The 12,569-nt window shown below is 39.1% G+C and overlaps 1 protein-coding gene across 1 annotated transcript; it reads left to right on the plus strand.

Moving 5' to 3' along the window:
- Positions 1 to 3,660: 3,660 nt before the first annotated feature.
- LOC139713763 (cystine/glutamate transporter-like) lies at positions 3,661 to 11,972 on the plus strand. Its single transcript, XM_071625465.1, has 11 exons — positions 3,661 to 3,792; positions 4,357 to 4,678; positions 5,194 to 5,319; positions 6,029 to 6,128; positions 6,539 to 6,583; positions 7,005 to 7,128; positions 7,937 to 8,040; positions 8,734 to 8,830; positions 9,636 to 9,785; positions 11,128 to 11,305; positions 11,908 to 11,972. Exons 1-11 carry the CDS (start codon positions 3,661 to 3,663, stop codon positions 11,970 to 11,972), a joined length of 1,443 nt encoding a protein of 480 aa, XP_071481566.1.
- Positions 11,973 to 12,569: the final 597 nt, after the last annotated feature.

Here is a 12,569-nt window from a genome sequence, read left to right on the forward strand (position 1 = left end):
GTCATCAGCAAAGAGGCGGATATTAGACTGGATTATCTTTTATGTCATTTATGAAGAGGAGAAAAAGAGTTGGTCCTAGTACTGAGCCTTGGGGCACTCCAGACGTGACATTCTTCCATGTGGACTTGGAACCATCAACAACCACAGCTTGCTGTCTGTTGGTGAGAAATGACATAATCCAGTTTAGTGTGTCCCCCGTTATGCCATAATAGCGAAGCTTGGTACACAGCTATGCCATAATAGCGAAGCTTGGTACACAGACGTTGATGGGGCACCCGATCGAAGGCCTTCTGGAAATCCAAGAAGACAGCATCAACCTGGCTACGCTTCTGGATGGTGGAGGACCAGTCATGTAGTGTAGATGTGAGCTGAGTGGTGGTGGAGAGTCCTCGGCGGAAGCCATGCTGTGCATCTGAGAGGATGTTACAGGATGCAAGATGCTTTGAAACTTGGCTAAGGACAATATGTTCCATTACCTTGCAACAAATGCAGGTTAATGAAATAGGCCGGTAGTTTGAGGTCTCGCTCTTGTCACCAGACTTGTGTACAGGAGCTACGAGGGCCTGTCTCCATTGTGATGGAACTATACCATCATTGTAGCTCTGTTGGTATAGGAATGACAGAGCTGGGGCTATCTCATGTGCAATAAGCTGCAGGAGTCTGGGTGGGATCTTGTCTGGCCCGCTGGCCTTGGAGGGGTTTAATTGCTTTAGTTGCTTCTCCACTCCAGTCCTGTGAAAGTGCAGGTGACCTAATGATGCATAATCGAAGTGCCAAAACGTGAAAGAGGTCGGCGAACTCGTATAATTTGGTTATTCATACATGCAGTCATGTCTAAATCGAAAAGAGCCTAAATTGAGCCTGAAATGATACGTACAGCTTCACAGATATTTTTTTTCGAGTCCTCTAATTTAATCACTTTACACTTTTTCTATTCTCTGCGTATCGAATAACATAAACCATATGAATTGTGCACATAATCATGACAAGTTTGGAACATACTTAAAGGGAAGCAGTACAGGCAATACAAAATGAAAAACTCGTGATACATAAATCAATAAAAATGAATGCATAAGCAAACCGGTAATCAATATAAATGAATACATAAACAAACCGGTAAAATGATGCATGATAAGGTAATATAAATATGTAGAAATGAATTGATAGAATAAGATAACGTTGATAAAACCCAGCAGATCACTTAGAAGGTATAATACGATTAAGTAAAGATGAACAGGAAATAGTCCAAAGTGAAGTCGTGTTTCGTTTTGATTATAAAACATCATGGAATTTGATTAAATGCTGCAAAAATCTAGCAGTTGCCAGTTTTCATAGAGAAGAGCCCCAAATATCTCAAAATTAAAACCCCAATAAATCATGAGAATTAAATAGATAAAAATGTTGGCCTCAAAAAGCTATCAAATGGGTAAAATGTTATTTTTCCACATTTTTAGGACTTAAAAAAAAGATGGGGTGCATATTTCCCTATTACATCTATTTGGAATTCAAGTGAGAAATCTGGTTCGCGGATACCAACTGGTCCGATAGAATGAGATTTGGCGGGTTCATTTATTAACATCATTCAGCTATTGAACCTCAGAACAATAGTAATTTCTGACAATTACACTCAACATGAATAGGCGTTTTCACATCAGCCCGATAAAAATCCAAGCTCGAGATATTTTTCGCAGAAAATAGTCAGCAAAATAGCGCGCTATTTCGAAACATCGGGCTGATGTGAAAACGCCTATTGAGTCTCGCCGGACAAAGCAATACTCAGTAGTTAATACTTGCAAAAGTTGGATTCCAAGCGATGGAATAATTATATTCAGGAGTAACAGGTGGTTATGAACGGACTCATTCCTTATGATATCCTCAGGGGAAAGAACCCATAAATCGAAAAGCAAAATATTAGTTTGAAATAAGTAGACCGGTTCTTTAATGTATTCAGATTCTATGCATCATGCTTTGTTCACAAAAGTTGCCCTCAACAAGTACAAAGCTTGCCCGTGGCTTTATTGCCCTGCCTAAACAACTCAATGAATTCCTCCCTATGCAACTTCATGGAATGGAACAGGTGAATGAAACGTTTCGTCACTATCCTATAGAGAAGAAACGTCCGTGTAAAGTAATACATATTATACATGATAGAAACGGTCTATATGGTGGGAGAGCCGTGTTTTTGCCGAAGGCTTCACGTCCATTTTTTATTCTCTGAACGATTGATTTGTTGCAAAACATACATCACAGTAAGTGTAATGAAATTTTCGTTTTGGCATTTTATGATGGATTTCTGTCTCTCTTTCTCTCTTTCATTGCATACATTTGAGTGTTCATAATAAGTGCAATTAGTATAGCATGGCATACCCAATGAATGGTCACACGTGCAAAGGTGCACAATTTCGTACGAGATGGAAGCTAAACAGAGTTTCTCATCTTTTAACAAATGCAAAATGATATTTTATTTCATGAATAAAATCAACTGCTTGTTTCTAAAAGATAATTCCGATGTTAACGGCTTCCATTACGGAACACACTTTGTCAAGACGTCATGCACGTGAACACAATCTACTGTCCCTTTAGATTGAAATACTTGTAGAAAAGCAGACACGGCAGACGTAGGTAATTCTGATAAATCCGCACTTTTCCCGCGTATTACATATTGCATTGTCATCAAAAACAGGTATTTGGGAGTTGATTCCTGAGGCTGGCGGTATTATAGTAGTCCTGCTCGTATGTTTGCAGTATTGATGATGGTTAGATCAGAACAACACTAGCTTTGAATCCGCGGTTTAATGAACAGTGTTTTACTTTCTAGAATTCTATGCGTGCCTTTATGCATAAATCGTCTGAATGACAGCATCTGTATAGATGACTAAGTAAAATCATTTCATCGCCTTTGTCACAAGAGCCTTTGTCTATACAGAGCAGTCAAGAAACTGAATATCAGCACCAGAACTAAACTCGGAATATTAAAACGTCACAGCGGCGCGTAACATTTCCGAATAGGCACGGGGATTGATGTAGGGAGGCCTATTTGCCGAGGGGCGCGTTTATGGAATGACGACCCAACAGAAATATCCCATGTTATTGCTCACTTAACAGTTATGTGTTTTTCCAGGTGTTGAGATGGTATAAGATATCAAAATGGTGGCACTTGCACTGATTCAGAATGGGACTAAACAGTTAACTTTTCAACTGGCAGACAAAGCAACCAGATGAGATGGTTCTTTTTTTCTTCTAAGAATTACTGTTGTTTTTCAGTGGAACGTATATTGTTTGCCTGTCTCACGAAAAATGGAAGAGAGAGAGAGAGACAGAGAGAGCAGGATGGGGACGGAGCCTAGAGTACATAGTATAATAATACGATGACGTACGGCTTGCGGGGACGGAGGGACAAATCTCTATGCCCTAATGTTACTGAAAGTTTACGGGTACATCGTAAGTTATTTCTGTGTGCGAAGTTCGTGACTACGAACCATCGTTTTGTCGTCATTATTGTAATTGTTTATCGAATTGTGAAATGTAACACTGCAACTCTGTAAAATTATTATTACATCTGATTTTGATTCCCATTCTCGGTCGATTATCACCGTTGCATTCAGGAAGGATCGATGAATGATGATGCTGGCGGACGAAAATGCATGCGATGTGGCCGAGATGAGTGGAGGTAGAGACGGCAGTGGGCCAAGTGGAGAGAAGGTGGTGTTGAAGCGATCCCTGGGTCTGACCAGCTGTATCGGTTTTGTGATCGGCATCGTTATCGGAACCGGGATTTTTATCTCGCCTAAGGTAGGCTTATGTGAGTGCGACACTATCACCTGTCCCACACTTTTCATGATTTCTATAAGCATTTTCAATGGAAATTGATTTTACCTTCAGGAAAAACTTGTATGGAATAAAATTGGCGAAAGATACGTGAACGACCGCTTAAACATGAACCAAATTTGGTTATGTTCGTACTTTCAAAGGTGCGTCAATCCGAAAATGAAATAAGGTTAGTATTATGAAGGTTCATACTTCAAAGCACACAATATCAGTATATTGAAATGTTGGTTAATCCGAATATTTTGTGGCGTTATTCCAAAGGCTTTTGATTGCGAAAATGATCTAATATACGTTATTCCGAAGCTCGTTGGCCCAATAATGAAATAGGGTTCGGTATTCCGAAGCTTCGTTATTTTTCTAAACACACAAATCCCATTAACCCTGATGCTCGTTAATCCAAATATGAAAAAGGGTTCGTTAGTTTAAACAATAGTGGAGTTTCCCCTCACAACTTATTGCCATAACTGCGAAGGTCGCAGAGGAATGGAATCTTATGCAGTCATCTGTTATGTAATTACCAATGGACAGGGAGTGCTGCTTGGCGTCAACGGCTCTGTTGGATGGGCTCTCGTGATTTGGACGTTATGCGGACTGATATCCATAGCGGGCGCCCTGTGCTACGTCGAGCTCATCACATGCTACACGAAGTCCGGCGGCGAGTTCACCTTCCTACTCGACGCCTTCGGACCAGTCATGGCTTTCCTCCGAATGTGGACACTCATGTTCCTCATCGGTCCTTCGTCTAACGCTGTCCAGGCCTTGACCATCGCTAATTACGTCATAGTTCCGTTCTTCTCCTGCACCGAGGTGCCGCAGACTTCTGTCGTACTCATCGCTATGTGTGTGCTGCGTGAGTGTGCCAATTACTTTCTTCTTTATAACCATTCGTGTTATTTGTGTTATCTTGTCATGAATTAAGTTGTGTATTGTTTATATGAAAAAGAAAGAACAATAGAAAATTGACAAAACAACAATGATAACAACAACAACAACAACAACAACAATTGACAACATCCAAAGCTGGCGGAAGGGGGTTAGGGGTGGGGGGGGGGGGGGACGTATTGTTATTTCGTCTTTATCACCTCAGTTCTCATGACAAACATTACTACTAGGTTTTTCAATTATTTTATACACTTCTCAGTTTACTGTGTTTTGCTTAATGTAACCTTAAATTCTCTGTTACCAAGGAAAGTGAAATGTTTATGTTCTTTTCGAAAAATGAAACAAGATTTGAATAGAATAGAATTGAATTGAATTGAATTGAATTAGGACTTTTGATATTATCGTAAATCAGAACAATGATCGATCTCTGAATGTTCTGTTATGACGGAGATATCTATTCTTCTTGTCTGATCATCTTTCTAGTACTCATCTTCTTCATCAACTGCATGAGTGTTGTCTGGACGGCCCGACTCCAAGTCTTCTTCACCATAGCCAAAGTCCTCGGGCTCGTCATCCTCATCATCACCGGTCTCGTCTTCCTCTGCAGAGGTCAGGGGTCAAATCAATATCCATCATTTTTTTTCTCTCTCTTTTGACTGATATTAAGACAAGTGATGGCGGACACGACGCTCCGTTGATCAAACACAATATTGTTTTCAAATTGTAGTATATCATCCCTGAGACACGTAGTTTTCCAGAGATGAAGGAGATAATAAAGGCAAGAGAATATAATCAGAGCGATGAAGGCTGGGGTGTGAATGTTCTTCAGTTTGTATTGATCTCCAAATGAATTTTGTAAGATCGCAACTGCTGATCTATAATTCAACAAACATGTCGGATGAAATAAGAAATGAACCATCGGGACTCGAACCTGTCATCTTCAGTTCTAATCCTCTGGTTCCTTTTTTCTTCAAAGTGAAGAAAATTCGCACCTCATGAAGGGGATTGTACTTTCAACAAGGCACACACATATCCAAATTGCCTTCTAGAGATGAAATAAATAAATAGTAAATGATAATAATGGTGACTTAGACAACCTACAATACTAAATTTTTGAACAAGAGGTCGCATAGATATAACAAATCAAGTTTTTACTGAAGTTCAGTAATCATGCATTCATTTATAAAGTATTAATTGTATACACACATTCATTAATATTTGTTCATCTGTTCTCCGACTGATTAATTCATGTCACCCAATAATTGATACATTATACTTTTTTTTTTCTCTGTCTCTTTTGAAATATCGTAATATTTAGGATACACGGAGAATCTTGAGAACGCTTTTGCCAATGCCAACATAAACCCCCGGGGACTTCCCAGCGCCGTCTATTCGGGTATCTTCGCCTACTCGGGGTGGTGAGTTCGGTGCATTATGTTCTAAAATTAGTTCTCGAACCATTCTTGGTTAATCTTCTCTCAAACACGTCCCCAACTTACCAGTTGGTTAGGTAGGTACGTAAGTTTATGATGCATGCCTCGCGAAGGCGACCTGCGGAAATTTACTTAGGTGCCTTAGTTGGGACAAGACGGAATGGGCGACTTTAAATTTCGCTAAGGTATCTTGGTGAGGGCGAGAAAGAGTTATCATTGTGTTGTTATTCTTGTCAAACTACAATTATTACTATAAGTATCATCATCATGTTTGCTAATTTTCATTAATATCATCATCATTCTTATTGATTTTATTATCAATACTCCCTTTTACGCCTGTGACGCAATCGATCCTGTAATAGTGCTATCCTTTGCTTCACATTTCCTGCTTACAGGGACTACATTTCTTCACTGACAGAAGAAGTAAAAACGCCTGAAAAGTAAGTCTGGTAGCCTAAGGTGATTCGCATTATTTTGTATCTCTGTGTCCGGACAAGGCTATAAAGTGAAGTTAATTGGATAATATGAAACAGAATGATCGCGCAAGATAACTCGATGTTCACCAAGCAGATAGTCACTGCACTTTACAGGTATAAAACCTCCGAAACATTTCTATAATAATGTCTATGTGATATCACCTACGAAGCATGGTTTCTACTCATGCCAAAAATAAAACAATCAAATGAATAAACAGGCCAACAACGACCAAAACTGAATACCATTGTAAAATAATCCTCTATTGGAATTGAGCCAGTATACTCGACGTTGGAATGCTATAGCTATTCGAGTAAAATATTCCATTGTCTGCGTGATGTGTTTGACAACTTTCTTTCGATTGAAACTTTTCCTCGTGTACCTCAGAACAGTGCCTCGCAGCGTGGTGATCTCGATGACGTCAGTAATCATCATCTACCTTCTCGCCAACGTCGGGTACTTCTCACTCCTCACCCCTCAAGAAGTTCTCTCTTCAGACGCAGTGGGCGCGGTAAGAACATCGAGTGTTTGGCGCTTTCTCTTGCGGTTGCTCTCCTTTTCCTAATTCTCTGGTAATACTTTTGTTATTCTTGTTTTCCTTAATGGGTGTTTGCCTGGGTTTTTTTTTCTTCATTTCTTTTCTTTCACGAAGGTTGTTGAAATTCAAACGAGATAATAATAGATAATGGATAATGAGTTTGAAATGACCATGTTTGTACTTTGAAATAATTCATGTGCATATTATTCTTTGTGTTCATCGAAGAGAAGATGATGTCACGGGATATGAAATACATAGTGTCTTTACGGAAAAAGTACTGTGTTTCGAGTTCACTTTGATAAGGAGAGTGAAGTCAAGAGAAATCAGAAAAGAAGAGAAAATTTATGAAATATATTTCCCAAAATTATGTTATCCTATCATAAAATCGCAATAGATTTGTGGTCAGTACCACGGAAAACGTAACCAGCTCCCCTTGCGTGGCCGGGGTCATCATTGCTGTTTATACCTCAGAACTTGGAACAATAATATTTGAAGAAGGCCTCTTGTCTTGGATCCTTTCAGACAAAAAAAAAAAAGAGGACTCAAAGTAGAGTTAGCATGGTTAGTGTACAGGCGAATGGAAAACTCGTGAGATCACGAAATCATCACTTCATACCATAATTTGCAGAATTCCGTGACCTACCTCATTATCACTGCTGCGAAATCATGTTGATCCCCTTACCTTTGAATACTTCATACAGTTTTGGACGGAATGTAAGAAGAAAAAAATAAGTGTTAATGATTATATGAAACGTCTCTTTTATTCTTGTTCAATTTTCAGGATTTTGGAGAAAAGGCCTTGGGTCACTGGTCGTGGTTAATTTGGATGTTCGTGGCACTCTCTGCCACAGGCAACCTGAACGGCGCCGTTTTTGGCCGGACGAGGTAGGTATTTCTTTACACCTATAATATTGTGCTTGTCTATGTAAATTTGGCGCCTGCGTCGCTTCTCCTCTGAAATCACACAGTATTGCAGGGTCTGAAGAATTATCAATTATTTGAACAATTTATCTTCGGGTTAAGTGATCAGCGCATGACTGTATTTGAAAAAGAAATACATTCCGACCTCTTAATAATTGAGGTCGAATTGTATCAAAAGTTTGAAAGAAATGTAAGCCCCAAAACGTCGCGATCTGCTTTGACTTTACGATGTTTGAAGCCGTTGTATTCCGGGAAACATTTTTTTTTTTCATCAACAGCCTTTTCAATGGCACCTGTTAACGTAGAACACACTTTGGAATTGTTCTGCCTTCACTGTACACGTTATACGTTTAAACATACACGCCATGCGGAAGATCTGTAATGATCGATGATCGTCATTTCCGAACCCAACTTTCATTAATCGACCACTATATGTTTTATATGTTTGCAATATTGTATGTATGTCTCCTAGCTGGATATCATGTACTTCTTTTATATATTTGATGTATTTTCTTAATCGAGAAATATGAAAATGAATTAAAATTGAAAAGTGAAATTTCCGTTATTTTGCGCCTCGGTAAATCTATAACAGTCACAAAATGCAATACTGATGGCTACGTTGACCCAGCTTTATCAATTCTTCTCTGACACCATCAGGACTTTCTTCGTCGCAGCCCGAGAGGGCCTCCTACCAGAATTCTTGTCGATGATACACATCAAGCACCTCACCCCGATCCCAGCTATCGCGATATCAGTAAGAATTCACGTCCACCAATGAACATCTCATTGTAACTGGATCCTATAGATAGATAATATTTTGTTTATTCAAGACAAGTTCATTATGCACTCAAGAGGCACTCTACCAGCGTTGAAATGGTCTATTATATATATATATATATATATATATATATATATATAACACAATTTTTATAGCTAAGAAAATTAAAGAAATTGATCAGGAAAAACGAGGGTAGAGCAAGAGAGAAAAGACAGAGAAAAAGAAAAGAGTGGTAATATATTTCATTACTGCTACAAAGGGAAATGTCCATGTACAGTTCCTGTTTCATTGTGGTTAAAACACCAACAGGGTTGAATATCTCAACGATTTCTAGAGTTACACGAAATTATATGCCTGCCAAGAGAATTTTGTCATTTTACTACAATCATTCAGGGTAATATGGTTGCAAAAGATTTGCGCCACAGATTACAAGTGCATTGCACTGGATTATCATATGTATTGTGCAGTTGTATATGGTATTTCAATGCAACTTGTTGTAATAGAATGCAGTTTTTTATATTTCATTGTGCCGTATGTGAGTCTTACTTATTGTCTTAAGTTTCCAATAATTGGTTTTTTTTTCACTCGTAAACTAATTTTAGTTAAATGGGAGGACAATGACTATTGAAATGTGATGATAATAACTAAAATACAAGAAATAAAACTTTGTAATTTCTGTTTCATCTATATATATCTCTATTTGTCATCAGCCATAGAGTAAAGATGTACCGTGGTTACCATTTCTTTTTTTTTCCTGCCGTGTTCTATCACCATAATATAGCTCCCCTTCAGCATGCTGTTCGTGCTCGTTGGGGACGCTCTGGTCCTGATCAAATACCTCACCTTCATCGACTGGACCTTCACCGCCTTCGTCGTAGCCATCATCCCGTACTACAGGTGGAAGTACAGGGACATGAGAAGACCTTTCAGGGTAAATGTCTTACTCAACGATGTCAAATTGCTGCAATTTGACATTACTATTTTTTTTACGTCCAGAATGTTGTACCTCTGACATATTTACCCTTAACATTTTTCCCCGACATTTTTACCGCCAACATTTTTACCCCTGACTTCTTTGTAGCTGTCATTTTTACACCTGACAATTTTATCCTTTATCTTTTTTTTTCTTCAAGCATTTTACCTCTGACAGTATCACCCTGACATTTTTACCTCTGACATTTTACCTCTGACATTTTACCTCTGACATTTTTTCCCATTGCAGTTTTCCCCTGACGTTTTATCCTTGACATTTCACCGCGGACATTTAATCATTACCCCAGACGTTCCTTTTTTCCTGACGTTTCTACCTGTGACGTTTTCACCCTTGACATATTTTCCCCTGACCATTTTTACCTCTGACATTTTCGCCGTTGACAATTTTACCCCGAACCGAACGCGTCAAGCAGGGGCGGATCCAGGAATTCTGTAAAGGGGGGGGGGGGGGGGGGGGGGGCGTGACTAATATTTCTGGTGGCACTTCCGGGTTTCATTTCATTTTTTTCTTTTTATTTCTTTTGTTTTTGACGAGAAATAAAGGGGGGGCGTGCGCCGGTTGTGCCCCCCTCTGGATCCGCCACTGTCAAGGGACTTCCCTCTCTTTTAAGTTGATGGCTTGACTCTGTTTTAGCGTGACCAATCCCTGCTTTCTTCCATTGCAATTACTACAACGCGAGAGCCTTTGACACCTCAAGGAAGGTGATGTGCTCGAACTACAACTTACCGGCGTTAGTTCCTTCAAGAAGGTATCGCCCATATACCTCCCCGGTTCCTTGATGGCAGCCTGATTGGGTATCACCGTTGTCTTATCATGTACTTAGATACTTACTACTGTATATACCCTTCTTTATAATCTCATTGAGTTTGTGTCGTTTTGTGCGGCATCACTTTGTCAAGAACCTCTTGTCGAACAGATGGTGATGATGATGATGATGACGGCGATAACGGCGATAACGGCGACGGTAATAATCATAGCAATTATACGGTGTCAATACTGATAGGAACAATAAGAAAGGTCAGGAAGAATGTTATGGTGTCGGGGAGAGAAATAGTGATGCTGCACGGGAATGATGATACGAATGATAATCTATAGTGATGACGATAATTTAGTGCATAAAGATTAGTGTAATAGTACGTGTAATAGACAATAAGATGAGAAACTTCTCATCATGAGACAATGAGGTTTGAGGATGTGTTCTTGTAATTTCTCAACACATGCACACGCCCACGTTCACCCTCACACCCACGCCCCATCCCCCCCCCACACACACACACAGGTGCCTCTGGTCGTGGCCATCGTCTTCCTTGTCTTCACGATATTCATCCTGGCGATGACCTGTTACTCCTCTCCACTCTACTCCTTCCTGGGGGTCATTGCCACCTTGGCCGGAGTTCCGGTCTACTTCGTGTGTGTTAGGTGGAAGAGCAAGCCCCAGTGGCTCTCCGATTTCATTTGTAAGCCTTTTAAATCGAATGATGCTTGAACCTATGATATGTTTTAAAAGCAGATTCTCATTTTGCTTTCATTGCCGATTCTCATTTCGTTAACGAATTGTTGATACTTTATCATATCTGCAGTATACGTGTAAAACGAGACTGCTAGGAAAATGATCGATTTGAATGAATTAAATGATGGATATAGCCACCTATTAATCCCAAGAATTCTGTAAAAGTTAGTTTAAGAGTGATTTTGATATTATACAATATATTGCATGGATTCTGTCGAAATAGATACAGCGTTTGATCAAGGATTCATGCAGCTCGGAAAGGAAACACACAAATAAGAAGTTATGAGACAAGAAACGACAAAAATCACATAGTCTAATGAGAAAATATTACTGGTACTATGATGACAATAAATGCCTATCAGGCCTCATGTATTTTCTTGAAGAAAAAAAATCAAATTCGGATATCAATTCAAGATATTTCCATTCTGGAACTTGTCTCGTTTATAGCGCTGAAATGTTTAATGTTTCCGAAATTATCACTTCGATTCCACATTTCACTGCACGATTTTGATTTTTGTTTTGTTTTGTGTTTTACTCTTGTTCCTACAGTGAGGACCAACCTGTTCTTCCAGAAGTTCTTCTTTGCCATTCGTCAAGAACAAAGGACCTACTGACCAAACTCCACTGTTTTATACCACACTGCTGGTGGATATTTTTAAAGAAAGCCTTAAAGATATTTTCTGGAAAAAAATCACTGCCTTGCTTGAAGTTTGCCCAGTTGTATATACTTCTTTGCGTATTGTATTATGTTTGTCTGTTGTGATAAATTAATGGCAATGTAAATCCTGTTCTTAGGAGAACTATCAAAGTACAGGGTGTTTGTTTATGAACAGAAAATTACGTGCGCTGGTTAGTAAAAATGGTAGCTGTGTCGGACCTTGCGCACAAATAATAATCGAGGTTTATAAGTATATAATTATGTATAGATTTTTCTGTCCAATTTTGAACTTAGTGCATTAAAAAGTATTAATAAATCATTTGGTTTCGCCATCATAGGACAACCAAAATATGCTAAACGTTCATTAAACATCGCCATCAATAGGGCAGTCATTTTTTTTTCATAGGCAAAATGAGCTTTCAAATTCGCCATACAGTAATCAAAGGTGCAAAAACGTCATTCATATTCGCAGTATTGCATTCAAGTTTAACACTGGAGAACTCGTGATTTAAAGGGAAGGTAAACCCAAAGAGCAATGTGGATTGAGTGAAAG

Source organism: Diadema antillarum, unplaced genomic scaffold (assembly GCF_040938485.1).
Source record: "Diadema antillarum isolate AM-2024a unplaced genomic scaffold, OU_Dant_1.0 seq00002056_RagTag, whole genome shotgun sequence".
Taxonomy (NCBI): domain Eukaryota; kingdom Metazoa; phylum Echinodermata; class Echinoidea; order Diadematoida; family Diadematidae; genus Diadema; species Diadema antillarum.